At 52.6% G+C, this 22,916-nt stretch overlaps 1 protein-coding gene across 10 annotated transcripts in view; it reads left to right on the top strand.

Moving 5' to 3' along the window:
• The window catches only part of Prrc2b (proline rich coiled-coil 2B), a 78,388-nt gene that overhangs the window by 3,661 nt on the left and 51,811 nt on the right, over positions 1–22,916 (top strand). For 9 of the 10 annotated variants that reach the window (XM_047524362.1, XM_047524361.1, XM_047524360.1 and 6 more), the window contains exon 2: positions 22,243–22,412. In XM_047524362.1, the coding sequence (XP_047380318.1) occupies positions 22,298–22,412 (115 nt within the window). In that variant the 5' untranslated portion in view covers positions 22,243–22,297. The remainder of the gene's footprint in view (positions 1–22,242; positions 22,413–22,916) is intronic. The other variant, XM_047524356.1, reaches the window with a different exon arrangement.

Genomic DNA, 22,916 nt, shown 5'->3' with positions numbered 1-22,916 from the left:
GTGTGCCAGTGTTTGCATTTTTAATTCTCTTGTCACGCAGCTGATACTCCTTGAGCACCTGTTATTTGCCAGTCATCGTGCGAGGCCCTTTAGATATGTCTTCACCATGGGTAAAGGTAATGTTGCCTCTGGGGAAAGAAAAAAGAAAATTACTTAAAAAATAGGAAAATAAAATCACTTGTAACCTCATCATCCACAGATAACTACAGTCAAGGTTCTGGTGTTTGTTTCCTCTGATGATGAGTTTGTATTTTCAGAACTGGAGCAATTCTCGCTGCATAAACAGTTGATAGCTGGCTTTTTGTTCCTAATGCTAGAGTGTATTTCCCTGTTATTCAAAGCACCATGGTTTTGTAACTGCACAGTTGCTGTCTTGTGGAGGTGCCATAGTTGACTTAACCCTCTCTTGGTGGGTGTTCCGGTTGTTGTTTCCGGTTCTTCACTCATGTGAGCGCCGCCGTGTTGATGGTTGTCTGGCTGAGTGGGTTGGAGGGTGTATGAGCTCTCTTCTGCACAGTGTCGATTTCTCCTTTAGCCCTTGTCACCTTCCTCTGCAGTCTGGACTCAGGGCGGCTTTCTTCGTGAGCCCCTGGGTCTTGGTGAAGTCTGAATGAGTAGCGCTCTGGATCTTACTCCATTTCCTGGTTTGAATCTGGACAAGGGACTTGTTTATGCACTGCCGTTCTGGGGACGCAGGGCTGGCAGGTTCTGCAGCCATTCCTCGGGAGCTCCTGTCCAGTGGTGGGGAGCCGCCCCTCCTTAAAGAGGCTGTGGGGAACCTTCAACCTAGCTGCCATCACTCTCTGCCATTTTTCTTTTTTCCTTTTTTTTTTTTAATTTGTGGTACTGGGTATTGAACCCACTCGGTGGGACTTTTCCACTGAGCTACAACCCCAGCCCTTTTTATTTTTTGTTTTGAGACAGGGCCTCACTAAGTTGCTGGGGCTGGCTTGAACTTACAGTCTTCCTGCCTCAGCCTCCCGAGCTGCTGGGATTACAGGTGTGCACCACTGTGCCTGGCTCTGCTTTTCTTTGTAGCATTTTTCACGACTTGTATATGTAGTTTTTAAATTGTGAATAGCATAAAATTCACTATTTGCGAGTGCACAGTCCGTGGCACAAGGTACACACGTGTTACGTATGGCCTCCACCAGCCTTCACCTGGCGCTCCTGTCATCCCAGACTGAAAGTCTGCACCCATTCCATCCCAGTCCCTGTGCCCCCTGCCCCTGGCAGCACCACTCTGCTTCCCGTCTCCATGGATGGACTGTTCTGGATGCCCTATGTGAGGGGGGTCATCCGGTACTTGTCATTTGGGTCTGGCGTATTTCGTGTGGGTGTTTGCGGGGCTCCACTGTGTTGGGGTGGGTCTCTAGAGTTCCTTCATCTCTTTGGGCTGAACAGTATTCCACCACACGAATGAGGCCTCGTTTGTTTACCTAGCTGTTCGTCTTTGTAAATGTTGCTGTGTTTTTGTTTATGGCCTTGTCCCTGCCCCTGTGGAGTGAGTGCGCTGTGGCGCGGGGTCCTGCTGCTTCCCGCCTCCCTGTGTGCCCTGGGTCACTGCACAGACAAGCCACCAAGATCAAGCCCCTCAGCCTGGGGAGGGCATTCCGGGACATCTAGCAGACTTGAAATAAGCACCTCTGGAAAGTAGTGTGCTGAGGCCTGGAGTATGAAAATGTGTTTATGAGTTGAAATCAGAAACTCTGGGCCCCCCAAGGAGCTTCTGGGTCAGCCTGCTTTTCAGAGCTGCTCAGCCCTTTGTGGACAGTATGCAAGGGCTTTCGCAAGGACCGGGGAGCCGAGCCCAGCGTGCTTCAGCTCATCCCTTTGTGCAGAATGGTGAGCTGGGTTGCAGGACCTGGTGGAAAAAGGGGGTCATCTCTCCAGCACCCTTTCCTGGGTCCTTTGTGTCTTGCAGAGCTTTTTTTGGCAGGTGTTGTTTACATACAGTCCCGGCTTAAAGAACAGCTCTGTTCCAGGCAGGACAGAAAACACAGGCCTGTCTGGGAGGGGCCGCACTCTGCCTGCTTGACCTGTCTGGGGCTGAATGGGCTCAGTGTTCAGAAACTGCTGGGGAGAGCAGAACGTGGTCTTGAAACATACTGTGAATTTTTTTTCTTGATAAAAAACAAATTACAAAAATATATAGATTCGTTGTTTAAGAAGAAGAAAGAGGACTGGGGGTGCAGGTTAGTTTTAGAGCACTGGCCTAGCATGCCTGAGGCCCTGGGTTCAACCCCAGCACCCAAACCAAGAGAGAGGGACACGCAAGTGTGGGCAGAGAAGCGAGAGTCCTCCCCAGGCCGTAGCCGCTGTTCACAGCTGTGTGTATCCACACGCAGCTAGACTTTGGCACATGTGCAGATAATGGTCTCTAGGACGGTTTTGTGAAAACAGAGACGGGGTTGTGCTATTCTTACATGGCAGCTCACATTTCCATGAACATCATCATGAACATGTTCTACATTAATGTAAATAGGTCTGCCATACTGTTAACGTTTTAAAAATAATGTTTATTAGATTTCAAAGAATGTACAAGTGTATAAAGAAGAAAACAAAAATAGCTCATAATCCATGGCCCAGATCACTTAAAAAAATAAATAAAAGAAGCAGTAGTAGTTAGAAATTTGAGGTATAAAGGTTCTTCCTCAGTCCCTCTGAAAGAAGGGACACTGAGAAGTTTCTTGTGATTCCTTCCAGAAAAAAAACAAAAAACATAAAACCCAAGACAGGGCAAATCTGTCATCCCAGCTACTCAGGAGACTGAGGATTGCAAGTTCAAGGCCAGCCTGGGCAACTTGGCAAGACCCTGTCTCAAAATAAAAATTAAAAAGGGCTGGGGATGTGGCTCAGTGGTAGAGCACCTGGGTTCAGTCTAGAACCAGTGAACAGCGCGGAGTCGTGTGCATGCTTGTGTTCTTCAGGCTCACTGCTGTCACTTGTGATGTCCTGTCCTGCCCCATGACAGCATGAGCAGATGGTGACGTCGTCTGTGCTAGCAGCTGTAGCCGTCTTTGGTGGGTTTGTTTGACTTTACCTGCCTCCTGTTGGTGGACGTTTCACCTACTTTTTAATTTTGGGATGTTACAGTTTTGGTAAGATTGTGCCAGTTTTCTCTTCAAAAACATAAAATTTGTGTAAAGTGACCTGTGCAAGTGAGTGTGCAATGTGAACTCGGACTTGAATAGCATTTGGTAAGAAATCTGCCAACTTCCTCAGAAAACTTTGAATTCATTTATACACAGTAGTGGTGTGGGCGAGGTGAGTGTGGGTTTCCAAGTGTAAGGCCTTTCTGGGTCCTCTTGGGTGTGTAGGGTTTTATATTGTCATCTCTTTGGTCAGGCGTATCAGAAGTGACTGTTCCAGCTGGTCATGGCGGTCCATGCCTATAATCCCAGCAACTTGGGAGGCTGAAGCAGGAGGATCGTAAGTTTGAGGCCAGCCTCAGCAAATTAGTGAAGCCCTAAGCACCTTAGTGTGACCCTGTCTCAAAATAAAATATAAAAAGAAGTGGCAGCTCTGGTTGCTGGGGTCTGCGGTGGGGTTGACGACTGAGGGAGGAGCTGCTCTGGGCATCCCAAGGACTAGGAGATCATAGGGAGGCACAGAGGGCCAGGTCCCAGCTTGGTTTTTGGTATCAAGTAAAATGAGGGTCCTGGCACAGATGTCATCTTGTAGCCTTTAGATTCTAGAGCCTGGTGTGTAAGATTCAAAGATGGCCTTTGGGAGTCTGTCCAGTTGACCCCTGAGTCTAGGGTGTGCAGTGCTCGGTCCTCCTTTGCGTCTTCTGGTGACCACAGCTGTGCAGGTTTGCTTGGTCCTCTGCTCAGCCACTTGGCTCCTGAGCTCCGACTTCAGGGAGACCACAGCTGGTGGATGAAGTGAACAGGAAGAGAACTGGAGTAGATGCGAGGGTGGTGCTTCCTCAGTAGAGGCTGGGAGGCTTCGTGCCCGGCCAGAACGAGTGCCCTCAGGATGCAGTTTGGAACCGCACTGCTCTGGTGCCGGAACCAGGAGGGAGTCCACTGGGAGTTAGGAACGCCATGCCTCTGTTTGCTCTTCCTTGTAGGCACAGGGTGCACAGGAAGGCCACTTTGGGGTCAGCTGCCTTCGGGTTTTACCAGTAGGACCTGAGAGACTTGGGGCTGGCTGTTGAATTTTCAAATCTCTCTTCTCTTTGTTTGCAAAATGCAGTGTAACACCTTCGTAGAACTGGGCAGAGGCACTGGCTCAGGTGTTTCTAAGCACCCAGCATGAGGCAAGGCGCTCTCAGTAGACGGTAGCTATTAATGGTTCCTGGACTCGGCACTCAAGGAGGGCTTGGGGATTTGGAGCAGGCAGGCTGATGCACCTGGGGCCCATTTGTTTACTGGATGTTAGGTTTCTAATTGTGTGCTGAGCCCTGTGCTGCGTGCTGGAGGGTTAGGCCCGGACCTAGTGGCCCTGCCCTCCCCTCCAGGAGCTTGGGCACCTTAACCAACAAGGGCCCTGGTGGGGCAGGTGCATGGCAACTCTTGCTGCCATCCACCTAAGAAGCACCACGGTGGTGCCTTTACCAGCTGACGAGGGCATTTGATCACTGGCTTTTTTTTTTTTTTTTTTTAATATTTTTAATTATAGATGGACACAATGTCTTTATTTTATTTATTCCTGTGGTGCTGAGGATCGAACCCAGTGCCCCACGCATGCAAGGCAAGCGCTCTACCACTGAGCAACAACCCCAGCCTTGATCACTGGCTTTTGCCTCCTGTGGAGTCTGTTCTGTTTTGGGGGACTTTTAGGTAAATTTCCTGGAAGGAGTGAAGGTATGTATGTTAAGGCAGTTCACAGGCTCTTGCTGCACGGGAGGCCCTGAAGCTGGGCTGGCCACAGCCCCAACGTGGTTGTGGGCAGACAGGAGTATTCCTTCCTGCCACTTGGGCCTACCTGTAGTAGTGCTTGAACAAATAAGCTCTCACTCCCTAGAGACTCCTTATCTGCCCAGTGGGGATGGAACCTGTCTCATGGCTTGCTGGGGAATTGACACACGGCCTGGGATACAAGGCCTGGGATGGTTTTGTGCTCTGCCGGGAACCTAGTCATTCAGGAAGGGTAGAAGGTTGATTCTGTGTTGCTTGGTTTACTGAAACCTCAAAAACAATGCAACAGTAACGTTACAAGCTTGTTACAAAAAAAATCCAAGCGCTCCACAGTGTAGGAGCCAGAAAATGAAAGTCATTTCTTTCTCCTGCTATTTCTGTTTAACATCAAGAAATGACTGCTCTCTGGCCCACAGGTGGATTCCAGACCTGCAGGGACGGTGGGATATGTGGGTGTGCGTCTCTCCAAGGTCTTCTAAAATTCAGCCCTTTCCGGGGGCGGGCAAGGAGGGCCATTGTTCCTCTCTGCACCCCAATGAGTGACAGCATAGTGTCCTGGAAATCCAGCAGTGGCACAGGGTAGGTCGAACCAACTGGTCCTGCCCTCCAGGGATCTCAAAGCTCACCGTGTGGCGTCAACATGGGAGGTTGGGGTTCGACAAGGTGGGCGGTGTGCCGGCGAAGTGAGCTCGTTGGGATAAGGGGGCACAAGTCTGCTTAGGAGTTTTCAGGAAGTTGGGAGGTGGCTGGTGGGTGGGACGTGGGAGGCCTGGGCTCTGGCGGAGTGAGGCCTTGGAGTCACACAGTGAGAGGCGAGCAGGTGCGTCAGACGGCCTGCGCCCCTGCCTTGCCGCACTCAGGCTGGCTCGCACCTGGGAGTGTCCTGGGGGAGACCTGGTCCTTGTGTTGGGGTTTGCCCTCTTAGTCTGGTGATATGGTCGTGTCTGACAGGTGGCCCAGCGACTGTCATTGTCCTGGGTTCCCTCTTAGGTCTGGGGCTTGGAGGGGACACGGTGCAGGCGCCCAGGTGGGGTTCTTTAGGCTTTGTTCGAGACCACTGAAATCAGCTCGGCCCTTTGGCCTTTCCTGCCTTCGTTGTCTTTGGATTTATTTGCTTTCATCAAGAGAAGGGGGATTTGCAGGGACTCTGTTCTTGATGAACCTGCTCTATATGCCCCCCCCCCCCCCCCGCCTGTGGCTCTGAGGGGTGTGGTGGAGGGACAGGGCGCAGTGTGACCTCAGTATCCCTTCCCCTCTGGGCTCCCTGGCTGGGGACGGTGGTGGTAATGGCAGCCACCGCAGGGGCCTGGGAGCTCTCCAGCTGGCCCGACTGGATGGCTTGCTGCAGCCTCCCTTGGGCTCCTGGTGACAGCCGCCCTGAGAGCCCCTGCCTCCTCCAGCAGAGCTGTGGGGTGGGAGGAGATGGGGTTCTGCAGGGTTTGTGTTCTGGGCCCTGGGGCATCCGCTGCTAGAGGGCATCTGGCCCTAGGGATTTCCCCAGTGCGAGGGCTGGGGCTCAGGGCCTCTGTGGGCGGGTTGTAGCTTTCAGCTCCTCATCTTCCTGCCTTTCAGTTTCATGGACACAAACTAAAAATGTGGCTCATAGAAAAGCTGGGGGTTGTAGAGATGCTGGCCTGAGCGTGAAGACACGTGTTCCGGAGTGTCGTGTGGTTTAGTTGTCACCACACCCAGTGGGAAACAATTCCTGTGTCTGTGCAGGGTGGTGGGTATGTGGTGGGATACTGTGTAGGCTTTCAGAAAATGAGGTTTGTCGGGTGTGGTGGCGCATGCCTGTGATCCCAGTGGCTCAGGAGGCTGAGGCAGGAGGATCAAGAGTTCAAAGCCAGCCTCAGCAAAAGTGAGGCACTAAACAACTCAGTGAGATCCTGTCTCTAAATAAAATACAAAATAGGGCTGAGGATATGACTCAGTGGTTTAGTGTCCCTGAGTTCATTCAATCCCAGGTGATCCCCCCTCAAAAAAAAGAAAAAGAAAAAAAAAAAAAAAGAATGAGGTTGCTCACTCTTGCTGTCTTACTTAGAAGGCTGTCTAAGGATTTCAAGGACCCACATTACTGTGTTTGTGGAGTAAGAATTGGAGCCAGGACTGGAGGTGTAGCTCAGGGGTGAACCGCTTGTGCAGCCAGCTGGTGGGAGGCTGTGGGTAAGAAGAAAATCGAAGCCACAAGTCTCCTGATAGGCGCGAGGCCCAGAGGATGTAAGAGTGGTTTCTTTTTGAGTCGGGTCGATTTATTTAGTATCATTTGAATTTGCTTTACTGAGTGTGTATCAGTAACATGCATTAGTTATGAAGATGACTCATTACAAGGTCACTGTGTTCATTTAAGGACAGAGGTGCATGTGGCAGTGGGCGAGGCCACTGGGCACAGGTGCCATGCAGGCCCGGGCTGCAGTGAGGCAGGAGGTGGTTGCTTCTGGGCTACTTGCTTCCTGCGGCCCCATCTGTCCAGAGCACTCGTCTTCTGGTACCAGGGCCCTGACGATTCTGTGAGCCGACCAGTTCAGTCATCTGTCCCTGTGTATGTGTGGGTGGCCCTGGGAAGCTGCCTTGTTGATCTGGTTAGAAGGAACAATCCAATACACAGGCCATCTCCAATTTCTGTTCTCTTCTAAATCAGATTTTACAATAAAGAATATAGATCTCCGTGGCATTTGCAAAGTACTTCTCGCCTGCTAATTCACCATTATTTGGAGGTGGAAAAGGAAGGAGAAACTGCAATAGAGCTGTGTATCTGATGTTTTTCTTGCCAGGTTCTTGTTGAATTTTGTGCTGGAGGGGGAGGCCTGTGTGTAGCACATCCGCCCAGCTGTTCTGCCCTAAACTGTGTTTTGAAAATTGAAATTGAATTCATCCCCCACCTACTTGCTAAAATTGATGGCATATTAAAAAATGAGAGTTGGGGGTAGGTCAGTAACTCTGTAGACTGCAGATGGACTTCCAGCCAGAGTCCCCTGCAGGCTTCCTTCAGCCCAGGCCTGCCTGGGAGCTGGGTGGGGGAGCTCAAGACAGACCCCTGTGGACAAGGAGCCCTGGCTGGTGCAGCTTCTGGAGTGGGAGGCCATATGATAAGATGCCAGTGCAGCTTGGGCTCCCAGCCGGGCCAGGTGGGACCTTCACCACAGGCCCAGGAGCGTGGCAGGGCCTGGGGATACTGTGGGCATTGGAGGTCATTCCCTGGGCCGGCTGCATAGACCTCATGATCAAAGTGTGCCCCCCATGCCCCCAGTGCCCGGCGTCTTCTGAGTAGATCTGGTTGTTGGAGTATCGAAGTGACCTGGGTTCAAGTTCAAGTTTCTCAGTGCTTGTGACCTTGGGCCTGTCCCTTAACCTTGCTGAGCCTTGGTGTCCGTGTGAACTGGTAGTGCTAAAGCCTTCCTCTCAGTGCTTGGTCTGTTTTAATTCTTGTGTCAGGGAACTCCTATGTTATAAATTCAGTTTTATTCAGATGTAGTCATTTAAATTCATCCAGTGGCTTTTGATTTTCTCACTGCTTCTGCTTTCTTTCACATTTGATTGTCTTTTTTTCTGACTTCTTAAAATTGTGTGCTTGATATAATTTCATTCTTGTCTGTGAAGAAATTTAAAGTTTTTATGTTAACTTCTTTCATCTTTCCCTGGAGTTTGAACCCAGAGGTGTTTAACCACTGAGCCACATCCCCAGCCCTTTTTATTTTTTATTTTTTATTTTGAGTTAGGGTCTCACTGAGTTGCTGGGCTGGCTTTGAACTTGCCATCCTCCTGCCTCAGCCTCCTGAGTGACTGGGATCACTGATGTGCTCTTGGTTTGAATATGTCTATTGATCTACCTTGGTCAGATGATCTCTGTTTTGAGCAAGCTTGATGTACCAAGCTGTAGAGATTTTTTTTTCCTGATATTTTTTAAGTTTTAAAGTTAACTTTGCTCTGTGTGTGTGTGTGTTCATGTCAGTTATATTTTCATTTTGGATTGTCTCCCTGACGCTTATAAAACCACTCTCCATGTTCTTACTCTTATGTCTGCCTTCTTTTATTCAACATTATATTTGTGCGTTCATCCTTGTTAACCCCACACTTCAGCCCCCTTGCTAGGGATGGAACCAGGACCTCTTACCTGCTAGGTGAGCACTCAGGCACTGAACCACATCCCCAGCCCCTTGTCCATGGAGGTCTGTGTGTTTATTTGTTCTTATTGTGGAATAGTATTCAATTATGTGAATATAGTATTTATCTGTTCTAGTGGTGATAGACTTTTAGCTTATTTCCATTTAGTTTTCCCAAATAGTGGGGTGTGGCTCCGTAGCAGAGTGTTTGCCTAGCATGTATGAGGTCCTGGGTTTCATCCTCAGCACTACAAAACAAACAAACAAACAAAAAAAGAACAACAGTGCTGCTGTTGGCACTCTTTGGCACATCCTGTGCTGCCTGCATGTGTGGGTTCTGCCCAGTGCATACCTGGGAGTGGAGTTGCTGGGTCACCAGTGGGCGTATGCAGCGTTAATAGATGACTGCCTGTCTCCAGTGATTGCCCCGACTGGCAGACCCACCTGTAGTGCATGAGAGTTGTGTTCCACGTACTCACCAGCATTGGAAAGATGTCACTTGTCCCCACATGGATCTCAGATTCATATAATCCAGTCAAAATACCAGTAGGCTTTTCTTTTCTTTTTGTTGTTTTGTTTGGAAATTGACTAATGATTCTGAAATGTATATGAAAATGGAAAGGGCCAAAAATAATCAGCATTCTCGAGGCGATCAGAGCTGAAGGACACATCCTGTGTAAAGCTATGGGGATGAAGGCGGAGCAGTGCTGGTGGGAGGACAGATGGACAGGCCGGAGGAGAGGCACAGTCTTGAAGCAGTCGCATGTGGAGGAGTACATTAGTGACAGAGGTGCCGTCCGTCTTTTGAAAAGATGGCCCTTTCAAAAAAGGTAAATTGGGCAAATTGAATTCTGTAGTGGTTTGGATGTGAGGTGTTCTTCAGAAGCTCCTGTTAATGCAGAAAGGTTCAGAGGTGAAATGAGTGGATTGCAAGAGCTGTGGCCTCATCGGTTCACTGCGTTGGAGTGGCCTGACCAGGTGGTGCTGGGGCAGGCGTGGCTGAGGAGGCGGGTCACTGGGCTGCCCGGGGAGGTGCATCTTCCCTGCCGTCCCTCGCCCCCTGCCTTCCTGGCCACCACAAGCGGAACGGCTTTCCTCTTCTGCCCACTTGTGCTACGACGCTCCAACTCACCCTGAGCGCAGAGCAGTGAGGCCAGCCCCAGACTGAACCCTGAAACGTGAGCTTAAAATCAGCCTTTCTCTGCTTGGTCGTTTCGTCAGGCATTTCCGTCATAACAATGAAAAATTAATTAACACACATTCTCCATATGGGGAGAAAAGAATTCTCCTACTGCAGCTCGTATCCAAAAATCAGTTTTAGAGTAGACCTCTAAATATGAAAGGTAAAACAAAGCTTCTAGAAGAAAACATATATAGCTTTGTGATTCTGGAGAAAGCAAAAATTGTTAAATAGAGCACACAAAATGCTAACCAAAATAGAAGAAAAAAAATGGATGAATTTATACACTGGTACCTTTTACTTTTTAAAGCGCTCCCGTAAAATGCACCAAATACTGTTTTCTACTTGCCTGGGTACTGGTGAATCTGCCCAGTGGATTTCCCTGGTCAGCTATCTGTTACTATAACAAATGCCTGAGGTTCGTTATAAAGAGAGAAGGTTTCTTTTGGCTCACGGTTTTAGAAGTTTCAGCCCATGTTGGGTTGGCCCTGTTGCTTTTAGGCCATCCTGGCAGAAGTGTGTGGTGGAGCAAGGAGGGAAAGGAAGAGAAGCCTACACACCCCAGTGACCTGAGGTTCTCCCACAGGCTCCACCTCTTAAAGGTTCCACCACCTCCCTGTGGTGCCCCCCCGGGACGCCGGGGCCTCTGCGGGACATTCCTGATCCAGAGGACTGTCCCGTCCTGCTCTTCTGGCTCTGGCTCTTCTTGCCTGTGGCACGGCTGCTGTCTCAGGCCTCCTTTGGTGGTTATTCTGGGACTTGTCTCTCTCATGCTGTTTCTTGTTTCCCGGGTCCTGTGTGTGTCAGTTGGAGGTTCTGATCATCCAACAGCAGGGACTACCGTAAACAGTGAGGGTGTTTCTTGGTCTGAGTGAGTCCAAGTCCATAAGTGCGCAGGGTGGGATTGCCCGTCTGAGGGTTCTGGTGTTGAGGGGCCAGGTACCTTACTTGTCTGGATGGGCCGTGTTCCTGTCACCAGCCAGTGACTAGCAAGGGGGATGGGTTTCTCGCAGGCCAGGCTCCCCTGCACCGTGGTGGGTGTGGTCAGCCTTCTCAGGTGCTTGGGCTGCCTGGGGAAGGGCAGGCGGCTTCCTCTAGGAGGAGGAAGGGGGAGCTAGCTGCTGGTGGGCAGGCAGGACTGGCCTCGGTGACACTGCACACGCTTCCGCGTTCTCTCTGGTGCTGGGGGTTGAGCCCAGGTGTGCTGTGTCACTGAGCTACTTCCCCAGTCCTTTTTTCAGAGCTGGGGGTAGAACCAAGGCTTTGCGAATGTGAGGCAGACGCTTTGCCACTGAGCCACACCCCAGCCCCCCAGTTCTTTTTATTTTTTATTTTGAGACAGGGTCTTTCTGAGCTGTCCAGGCTGCCTCGAGCTTGCACTCCTCCTGAGTTGCTGGGATCAGGCATGGCCCCTGCTCTCCTTTTATTAGCGCACAGTCCTGATCACCCTCCTCAGAAGGTGGGTGCTCCAAGTCCTCGTGTGAGTTCGCAGAGCATTCTGCCCGTGTGTGGCTTGGTTGGCTGAGTACTGGTCTCTAGACTCAGGCTTGGCCCACGGAGGTGACGGTGCTGTGAGAAGTCAGTGCTACTGCCCGGAGAGCACAGTGCCGTCTGGGTCCATCCTGGGACCTTTTCTGAGTTGGGGGGAGGATCATGCCTTTTAGAACTTTTGGGGCCTTGCCTTTGTGAGGCTTGTGTTCTCCAGAGGTCCGCTGTCCTGAGCCCTGGAAGCTTTCCTCTTGGCCCTTGGGTACTTTAACTCTGAGAACTTTTCTTTTCTTTTTCTTTTTTGGTATCGAGAATTGAACCCAGGGGCACGTAACCACTGAGCCACATCCCCATCCTTTTTATATTTTATTTAGAGACGAGGTCTCACTGAGTTGCTTAGGGCTTTGCTAAGTTGCTGAGGCTGGCTTTGAACTCGCAATCTTCTTGCCTTAGCCTCCCAAGCCGATTTCTTGTGTTTTCTTATTTTACTATCCCCTCCCCGCACATCCCTGGAGCTCCTAGTTAAATCTGGATGCCTGGATTAATTTCTTTTCTTTTCTTTCTTTTTTTAAAAAATATTTTTAGTTGCAGATGGACACAATACCCGTATTTGGCTTATTTAGTTGTATGTGGTGCTGGGGATCTAGGCAAACACTCTACCCCAGCCCCAACCCCTTGGATTAATCTTTTAATTTTAGGGGGTGGATGTATGACTACCACTTACCTCGTCAATGTCTCTTGAGATTTGCTTGGACTCATCTTCTGCCTCTTCTGTTGGGTTATTGGACTTTTTGACTCTAGGACATGTTTACAGGCGAGTCGGAGGCCAGTCTCCCTGTGTGGACGTCTGACGTGGGCACGGCCTGGTTCTCGCAGCAGGCCACCCCATCCTGCCTTGTCACCGGCCGGAGTCTGTGCCATGCCCAGGCTCACTGAGTTCCCCGGTGTCATCTTCCTGCTGCAGGAGCCCCCACTTATTTAGTCATCCTGTCCCTGACTTTGCTCTGAGTGGGACAGAGAGGGCCTTGACTGGGCTCTGCCTCTCGTGGTCAGCGGGGCTCGTGGCTTTTGACGGTGGTGTGTTGAGTTCTTCCTGGGGCTTTTCTTGTTTTCTGAATGTCTGTGTTGCATGAGTGCAGTGTGTTCGTTTTCTGAGGATATTAATTGTGTATTGCATGTTTTGTGTTTGCCTCTCAGCTGGTTTGTTTTCCTGGGCTCTGCCGGCTAGTCGTTGTCTGTGACTGTGTGTGGTCTTGGGCGCACACAGCTGACTGGAGACACCGGAGCCCTTCAGTGTCAGCTGTGCCCATAGGTTTTCAAGAGCAGGCTGCCAGCTTTGCTGGCAGCAGAGCCCCCACCACGGCTGCCACCTGTGGCTTCCTTCTCGAGCCCTTCATCCCACCCTTGGCCCCTGTTGCTCTCTGGACTCCTCTCCTTCAACCCAGAGGTGGCCGGAGCAGGGGGCTGGTCGTCACACCTGCAGTCTCTCAGCCTCACCCCCTCCAGCTAGCTAGCTGTCCCTCTGGTGCCCCAAGTGTCCTCCCACTCTGCTCCGTGGGTGAAAGGCGCTTGCCCTCTGCAGCCCCCACGTGGTGGCATCTTTTAATCGGAGTCTGCTACTGCTCATGTTGGCTCTTGGTCTGCCGAGATTGTCCTACAGTTTTCATTTTAGGGGATTCTGGAAGGTTGAGCCGTGTCTGCAGCCATAGCCCCTGCTTCCTCCCTGGCGTCTCTGAGTAGAATGGATGGAGCAAAGGCCTTTCCAGGGATGCTCAGTGTCTGCGTCGAGTGTCCTGTCAGGATTCTGCTCCGTGGCCTCTTCCGCACCCTGGCCGGGGCTGCCTTGTATGTGGGAGCCTCTCTGCTGTCTGCTGGCTTCAGAGCACTGTGAGCCCCTTAGTCACCCCGGCCTTTCCCTCCACACCTCTGGGAGAGGAGAGCCCCAAGCTGCAGGGGGGTTGCTGGCACCCCGCTGCCCTCTTCCTTGATTTCCTTTCCTGGGCCAGGTAGCCCTGCAGGGTGTGCTTCGCCTGGTGACCTTCCCCCATTGCCCTTTCCAGGGGCTATCTGCCTCCAGTCATGGATGGGGTGGGAAGTGGGGCAGGGGCACCAGACCTCCTGCTTCTTCCTTCTGGTGCTTGTGGGTAGAGCCATTCTGGCCTGCAGGAGGGGCCTGCCCTGTGCAGGGGGTACTGGCCTCAGGTATCTTCAGGTCAGGTGGGAGTGGAGCAGGGCCACCTTGCGGGGCTCGATCTGCAGCGGGCTTGCGAGGACACAGCCTGGGAGGTGGGGGAGGCGGGGAGGATGCTTTCTCCTGTCTGAAGAAAGTCACTTCCTGCCAGTGGGCTGGCCTGAGTCTCCTCTGTGTTCTCTAGTGCCCAAATTACAGCTTGCTGCAGGTGACGTCATCCTACGGGAGAGACTTTGGGTGTAAACAAAGTGCTGCTGGACTGCCCAGGGACAGCTGGCTGGCTGGGAGGACAGCCTCTGAGTGCTTGTGCCCTGCCTGTTTGCCACCTCCTTGAGCCTTCTTTAAAATTATTTTCATAATTTTTTTAAACAATAGCAAATGTGCTTAGAATTTAAATGCAGTATTTTATGACCTTTAGTGCCAAGCTCTTCTGAAATAGGATCATAAAGCAGAACTGAGAGCTGCAGAGGCAGGTGACTGACATCGCGCAGGGAGACCCAGAGTCCTCAGGGCCTGCACCAGCGAAGAAGACCCAGCCGTGTCTGGGAGCTGGCTCAGGGCTTGTCTGTGTTTAAAGCTTTCTGGGTTTTGTATGCTTTTGTTACTGCCAGGGCTGGGACCATGACCTCCACGCAGCCCTGGTGCATGTGTGGGTGGCCATACTCCCTGCCCTCCGTTGGGAGCCTGGAAACCAGGGCAGCTTGGTGTTGCTCAAAACGTAGTCACAGCGGAGTGCAGATCCTGAGAGGGTTTCCCGAGGATCAAAGTACGCCTCTGCCTCCTGAGAATTAAAGAAGGGCCAACCCGGAGATCCTGAGTATCCATCCTGGTCCTTGTGTGTCCGAGGGCCGCTCCCTGTATCAGTGCCCGTAAGTGGTGACACACCAGTGTGGGGACAGGTCCCTATGCACAGGAGGAGGAGGGAGAGGCCAGGCGCCAGGTCTGCCCAGCACCTGGGGCACCAGGAGCTCTGAGGAGGGCGGGAACAGGCCTGATGCGGGGAGGCTGGAGGACTGCCGTGAGCCCCACAGCCAGGCCAGCAGGGCCAGGATTGGAGCTCAGCCACAGTGACAGCTGCTGTCAGCGAGAGCCGCTGAGTGAGCCTGGGTCGAGTGCACGGCATGCGATCTCTCACTGTTGTGTGCAGACCTGGGAACTGGGTAGGCTTTCTCACCCTCACTTAATCTGCAGGGAAGCAGCCTCCAGGCCCAGCTGGTGTGGCACGGAGGAGAGGCGCAAACGCAGCCTTACACATGAGATTGGCAGGGGTGGGGTTGGGCCCAAGGTGGGAGAGTAGTGAGGCTGGCTGGCCCTGCAAGGCCAGTGTGTCCAGTGAGGGGGCTTGGACTTGACCCTGGGGCTGCAGTGGTGGTGCAGCCTGTGAGAAGGTGCCTGGCAGAAACTGATTGGCTGCCTGTCCTAGCAGAGGTGGTTACCGGGCATGGTCAAGGGCATGGCCGAGGCAGGGGCTTGCAAACTGAGTTGCCGGAGAATTGGGGTGTCGGGAGTACTTTCTTACTTAATTTCTTTTGCTTCCTGAACATGCTGTTTCCTTGGGGGTGTGTCCTCAGTGCTGGCCTCTACCTTCGTAAACACTGGTCCTCGGAAACCCCACTCATGCCCCTGTTTTCAGGTAGACAGTTTTTGGAGGGCTGTGCAGTATTTTGCAGTGGAGATACTGAACTGTGCTGTAGCTGGACCAGACCCCAGGGGTCCAGGTGGGCCAGCGCCTGACTTCTGGAGGAGAGATTTTTTGGCGTCCCGTGACTTCCTAAGGCCCCCCTCCCAACCCCGCTGCCTTTTCGACTGCCCTGTGGTGCTGGTCTTGCTGTTGCTGAAATGCAGCCAGGCCCTCCCCCACATCCTGGTGTGTGGGATGCCCCTTTTGTTGTATTCACTTTATTTATGTATTGCTTGTCTTTATTTTCTTATCTGCTTCCCCCTCTAGATCAGGGGTCAGCAGGCCAGTTTCAGCTTGCCCTGTCCCTGTAGATGGGGTTTTCTTGGAGCACAGCTGTGCCCTTGGTTGTGTGTCCTATGTGACAGCGACAGCGTATCAGGCAGAGCCCAGGGTTACAGCCAAGGCCAGGTGGCCAGCAGAGCCAGATGTGCTGTATTGGCAAGGTGCCCCTGCTGCTGGAGTCCAGGGTGGAGGCCCGTCCCCTCCACGTCCCCAGTATTGACTGGCGCTGTGTCTGGTATGTGCTAGGGGAGTCGCCGAGTGTCTGAATGGGTGATGTAGCCTTCCATGAGCAAAGTGCTTTTTCATTTTTATTTTTATTTCTGGTACTGGGTATTGAATGCACAGTGTTCACTAGTGAGCCACATCCCCAGTCCTTTTTATTTTTTATTATTATTAAAAAATATTTTTAGTGTTCATAAGTGATGAATCTTCTGAAAGAGAAATTAGGAAAACTCCATTCACAATAGCCTCAAAAAATATTTTTAGTTATAGATGGGCACAATGCCATTAGTTTATTCATTTTTATGTGGTGCTGAGGACCAAACCTAGTGCCTCACCTGTGCTAGGTAAGGGCTTTACCACTGAGCCACAACCCCAGCCCCTCTTTTTATTTTTTATTTTTTTTGAACAACATCTTGCTAAGTTGCTGAGGCTAGACTCAAGCTTGTGATCCTCCTGCCTGAGCTTCTCAAGTAACTGGGACTATAGGTCTGTGCCACCGTGCCTGGCAGACAGTGCTCTTTGATAGATGTTGGCATGTTGGAGAAGGGCAGATTGATTAACCATGCACCCGGATTTCGTGGTGAGGGTTCTTTGCTTTCCTGTCTGATGACTGTGCCCTTTCCTGGCCACCCTCCTTGCTTCCTAGTGTCCACCCTGCCTGCTGTCCCTTCCTACTCCTGCTGATTGTGGGTTTTGTCTTGCAAGGTCCTCATTCTTTCCTCCTTCTCCCCAGCTGGGGGCTGAGGACTTCACCTACCCCACTGTATGTCCTCCCAGGTGACTGTGCCCTGAGCCAGCCGGAGCTTGGGCTGCACGCCGTGGAGTCTTGATTGACATGGGTGTGACCAGAGTGCCTGTTTCAACCCAGAGGCACTAGATCACAGAGACCTGGGAAGAGACCAGACTGGCCTTGGTGGGAATCTGACTGTTGAAGGCTGGTCATGCATTGAATGCTTGTCTTGAGTTCTTGTCTGTGTCCTCATCTGCAATCAGACAGTGCATCACTGAGCTGGGTTGACTCCTGTCCCGTGTGCATGGCCCCATGGGCCCTGGGCATTTAGTCTGCAGCCTGGCCTCCTCCAGCCGCACTCCATGCTGGCTCTAGCACTTAGCAGCCTCGTGACCTTGGGCAAGATAATGTCTCTGTCCTTTCTGAACCCTAATGCCCTACTCCTGTCAAACTGGCTGACGTGGAAGTAGCTTTCAGAAAGGGTGGTTGCGAGGTGCTGGGGGTGTGGCATGTGAGTGCTTAGCAAGGTGCCCAGTGCTCAGGAAGGCCTGCCTGTGGCACTGTCATTGGCCCTGAATGTGCCACCATTGCTGGTGAGTTGTAGGCCATCTCAGTCTCCTGGTCGGTCACATGATACTGGCTGGTACCCAAGTGCAGAGTGAAATTAATCCTGTTACCTGGAAATGGTTTTTGATAAAGCCTTTCCCTGTGATGGGCAGACGGTTCTCAGGAACCTGCTCGGCCGGCCTGCTGTCTGGAGAGGTGGGGCTGGGTGTCAGGTGCCTTTGTTGGCTGTCTTTCTGGTAGTTTTTATTCCAGCAGGGCCTGGGCCTCTCAGCCCATTTAGATTATATGCCAAAGCATGCAGACCTGGGTTTATTTCTAAATGTTCTTTCTTCATTTACTCATCTCCTAAGCTGCCTTCATGGGAATTTTTAGACCCGGTTTTTCCTTCACCGATGCTCTTGTGCCCTGTGGTTGCACCTCGGGTGGCTTCTGTAAGACAGGAAGGGTTACAGCAGGGGAGGGGTTCGGGGGCGCACCAGCAGGACCCTTTCCCAGGCAGGGTGCTTCTTCTGATTTTCTTTCTTTTTTTTTTCCCCTGGGTAAAGGCTTGCTCGCAGCTGGCGCTCCTGGCCTATGCTTGTAAAGACCAGTTGGCAAGCAGTGTCACTGGGCGTGGCGGGCTGGGCCAGCCCAGATCAGTGCTTCAGCAGAGACAGATGCTCGGGGCTGGCCCAGCACTGTTCTGTATTTCAGCGCTGTGTCCAGTGAAATCCGGCTTAGCGAAAGAACCCTTGGGTGCTCCAGGAGGTGTCCATAACTCACGTTGTTAGGTGCGAAGTGTAACTGCTTTAGGCTTTAGGCTCGGTGTGCCCTGTGCAGCCCCATCCCATGTTCCCCTTCAGGCCGTGGTGGAGGATCAGAAGAGCCTCTGGGCAGCAACCTCAACCTGGCATCTTCCAGGATGGTGGGGCTCAGATGATTGCTGATTAGCACCCTGAATCTACAGGGGATATGGGATCCAGGCTCAGATGTGCAGTAGGAGGTAGCTGACGTGAACAAGTCCTTTGCACTTGTGGCTGTGGTCATTAACACGGCAGTGCTTGGTTCTAGGACAGGCTGGTGCCTAAAGAGTTCCTGGCCAGGCCTGTCATTGGTGACTGAGGAAGCAGGTCTGGAGAGGCTGATAGTGTGCCCAGCAGGTGCAAGTCTCGAGGGAGGCTTGGCACTTCGGAACATGCTGCAGGCCTGGCGCCTGCATCAGTGGGGAGTTTCCCACATGTCACTGAGGCTCTGTGGTCAGTGGGCTGGAGAGCATTTTACCTGGGATGAGATGGATGCTGGTTATGTTGGTGTCAGCTGGTGGTTGAGCTTGGGGACATAGTTCAGGCCCTTGCAGACCAATCATCCTTTTCTAGATTCCTGGGACAGGGCTTATGTTTGTGTAGGACTTTAATTGTTTCCAGGGTGCAAGGGTGGAGAGGTCAGTTTGCTGGTCTCTGGGGTGGGTGTGGGAATGGTGACTCTCAGAGTGGACACGCCGAGGGCTCTGTGTCCACTCTAACTTCTGTTCACAGGCTCAGTCAGTGAGGAGTTGAAGAAAGATATGTTTGCATCAGTGGATTGGCAGAAGCCAGGACTGATGGGCGTTAAGAAGACTTTTAGAAATATTTACAGAAACAAATATGTTTTCTGGTCAAGTTTCAGAATCATATGACATTTTGCTTGAGAAGTCAGGCAGGTTAAGATAGGACATGGAGGGCTGGGGCTGGGCTCTGTGGCAGAGCTCGCCTAGCATGTGTGAGGCCCTGGGTTCGATTCTCAGCAGCACATAGAAATAAAATAAATGTATCGTGTCCATCTACAACTAATACATGTAAAGATACAATGTGGAGGACTGGGCGCGTGGCTGTCAGAAGAGCACTTGCCTGGCCCGCACAAGGCCTGGGTTTGATCCTGTGCATGGCATAAAAAAGAGCTTGCCTGTCGGACCCCCCCCCGCCAGCTTTTTAGAGCAGAATGGCTGGCAGATGATCTCTCTGATGCCTTTGTTGGCTTTTGATTGAGTGAAGAGGCATCTGAATTAGCGTTCACGGTGACAGATCTAGTCCTGCCCCCTGTGTGGCAGGGAGGGGCACAGGGTCAGGCTGACGGCCCTTCAGCGCATTTGTGATCCACACCCAGGTGACAGCTGGGGCAGGGACTAGCCCTTGTCCTGGTGCTGAAGTTCGAGAATGTGGCACACTCCTCTGGGCTGTGACTGAGGAGGGTCCCAGTGTCTCTTGCTGGGTTTGGGACTGGGTTGTGTCCCAGGTCCAGCTTCTCGTCGGCATGTGGTAGTGTGTGCGACAAGCTACTGCACGTTTAGTGGCTCAGAACAACACCAGGGCTGGAAATCTGAGGTCCAGGGCTGGGGCTGAAATCCAGGTGTTGGCAGCTGCTTGCTGTTCCCAGAGGCTTGGAGGGTCTCTTCCTGTGCTTCACAGCCTCCAGTGGCCTGCGCCTCATCTCCAGGTCCCTCCTCCAGCTTCAGAGAGCATTGCTCCTGCTTTTGTTCCCAGTGCACATCTCTGACCCTGACCCTGACCCTCTGCTTCCGTTCACAGGGACCCCTGAGGCTCCACTGGGCTTCCTCTAACTCAGGATGATCTTCCACCCAAGCCCCTTAACCACACCTGCAAAACCCTTTGCCAGATGAAAGTAGCCGTCCTGGCTTGCAGGGAGCGAGCTCATCAGCATCTGTGTGGAGGACTGTGTAACACTCCCTGCAGACCCCTTCAGCCTCTTGCGAGTTTGTGGAGAGTTCCTGACAGTCCAGTGTGTCCCTGTCCCAGCCCATGGAGCGGGGTCTGGCCGGTGCCTTGCTGAGCAGCCCTTGCTCTGCCCTCACTGGCATTTGTTACTTGTTATTTGTGGTTGTGGGGATCAGCGATTGAGCCTGTTCCCGCACCCAGCTTATTTTTTGTTTTGATAACAGCCATTATTTCAAGGGTAAGAGGGTGCTTCTTTGGGTTTTGATTTGCATTTCCCTGCAGACCTCCTCCCACTGAAGTGGAGACATTCACTTGATCTGCACCAAGAGCCTGCAGAGTGCCGGCTTTCTGACCAGCTCGGATCCAGCCCTGTCCTTGAAGGCCATGGGCCAGCTGGTTGCAGGGGGATGCTGATAGAGTTTTCATTGATTGATTGCAGTGCCGGGAAGTGAACCCAGGGCCTTGCTCATGCTGCCCTTTTTATTTATTTATTTATTTAATTTATTTATTTTTTGAGACAGAGTCTGGCTACGTTATCCAGCCTAGCCTTGAATTTGCCATCCTCCTGCCTCAGCCTCCCGAGTGGCTGGGATCACAGGCGTGGCCGCATGCCTGACTGGCGTTTAGGACTTCCGCAGGGTGGAACAGAGACACAGCTGAGCAGTGGGAAGGGACAGATGGGGTGGCCTGGTCCCCCGTTCTGACCTTTCCCCTCCTGCGGCTTGTTGTTCTCCGCTGCTGCAGGCAGCTTTGGCCCTGGGAGTGTATGTCTTGCAGACCCTGCTGTAGCACCTTCGGCACCTCTGGTTTGGACAGGAGTGTGAGCAGAACAGACCCCCTCTGCTGTGGCCCTCACAGATGCTCCCACACACTCGGAAGCACCTGTTCCCTGACGCTTTGGCCTCTCCAGGGTCACTGAGTGGCCTGGATTTGAGTATGGCTAAAGGATTTGAGAAGGCTAAAGGAAGGAGGCCCGCCCTCCCTGGGGAGGGTGCAGCGTCAGTACGCATGCGCCTGCTGGACGCCCCCTGCCTGTTCCTGAGCACCCCTGGATGCACTGCTTGTTATCTGTCCCCTGGTGCCTGGCGGGGCCTCAGTCCTGGCTGAGTGGAGGAGAGGACGGTGAGCCTGGTTCCTGCAGGGCAGATCCTGTAGCCCTCACTGCCCAGGGCTCGGTCAGCTGAGACGGGAGCGCCACCTCTGCTATCTTACCTTCTTTTGGCCCAGCTTGTAACCCATCTTTGCTCTTTGTGCTGTGTCTATGGTCATGATAGACTTTTCTCTCAAGCATCGTCTTTTGGGGTGCAAAGTACTGCCCAGACATGCTGATGCATCTGTCCTGGCCTGCATGGCTTCAGGACAGGATGGCAAAGGGGCGGACTCTACAAGGCAGCCACCTCGGTGCCTGTGCGTGGTCAGCAGGCATCCCGCACATCACCCTTGTTGTTAAGGACACTCGATCGACTTCTCCATAGGTTAACGGCAAGTAGAAGGTCGTGTTCCTTACACAGGGTTTTTCCCCATCTGGTCAAGTTTGGAACCTCCCGTCAAGGGTGGGTGTAGAGGAGAAGGCAGCTGTGACCTCAGTCTTGGCCTGGGGCTCATTCTGCCCTGCTGCAGTAGCTGGGCTCAGCATCTGGATGGACAGGAGGGCACAGTGGGCATGGGGAAGTGCGGAAGACCTGCAGTGCTGGTGGAGGGGCAGGGCTCTCCCAATCAGCCCTGGACCGGGTCCGCCGTTTTCCACGCGTGCACCCTGGGAGCGTGCTCCTGTGGCCTGGGCAGATGTTTTCTGCCTGGGTGCTGGTTCTTTGTTTGCGGGTGCCTACATGCTCCTGACAACCGACTGGCTGGTTTCCCCGTCCTTGGGACGAGCTGCCGCGGCAGACAGGCCGTGGGCTCCCTGGTCTGGCCTGTCCTGCTTCTGGTGTTTCGTGGGTATGCCTCCAGGCCTGGGCGTGGACTGTTCCCTCTGGGAGGGATGTGCTTGGCTAGGGGAGACTGAGTGTGTTCAAGTGTGCATTTCCACATGGCTGTGGGCAGTAGGCTCTGACCAGTGCACACAGAGCAGTTGGCTGTGGGTGGGGCACGGGCCACCTTGGGCAAGTGCTTGTAGGAGGAAAAGGTGTTTTCCTAGGGAAAGAGCCCAAAGCTGTCCTCAGATCTTCAGAAGGTCCGTGATCCTTGGAGGAGTCAGTCCTTTGGGTCATAAGTCCTGGTGACTAACTCTTGCTTCTATTCCAAAGGCAGATCGGGAGCGGCGTTGAGAAAAATATCCTTACTAGATGACATTTCATCGCAATGTCCGATCGTCTGGGGCAAATAACCAAGGGCAAGGATGGGAAAAGCAAGTACTCGACTCTCAGCCTGTTTGACAAGTATAAAGGAAGACCAGTAGACGCCACCAGGTCCTCAGGTGAGGCCCCACCTGAAGGCGAGTTCTGTGCCCCTGCCGGTGTGTCCGAGACCTGGCCAGATGATTGAGTCTGGGCACCTGGGAGCAGGTCGCCCTTCGCTTCCTGCTTGAGGTCTGACTCCAGAACCTTGGAGAGCCTGACTCTCCTGCAGTGTGACTATTGTCCATCTATTAACTCAGCGAAGCTGTGGATGTTTTAGAATGGAATTCAGTTTACCTTTTTGGGTTTCATGGGTTTGACTTTTTGGAGTGGGTGGGAAGGTGTTGATCCTGTCCACACCCACAAGGCCTTCCTGAGTGGCCCCAGCCCAGGCATTGTTGGGTCCTGTCAGGATGAGACCAGAGCCGTCCCCACACAGGGCTTTGGGGCAGGCTCCTCACCTGTGTCCTGAGTTCCTCGCAGGAGGGAGGCCTCTGTGCAGACTTCAGTAGGCTTGGTCTGACGTCCTGCACAGAGCTTGTGGTGGCTGTGGTGGCCTCCAGGAGCCTGTCTCTGGTGGGCTG

Source organism: Sciurus carolinensis, chromosome 14 (genome assembly GCF_902686445.1).
Source record: "Sciurus carolinensis chromosome 14, mSciCar1.2, whole genome shotgun sequence".
In the NCBI taxonomy this organism is placed as follows: Eukaryota; Metazoa; Chordata; class Mammalia; order Rodentia; family Sciuridae; genus Sciurus; species Sciurus carolinensis.
This window is presented reverse-complemented; position numbering and strand designations above follow the sequence as displayed.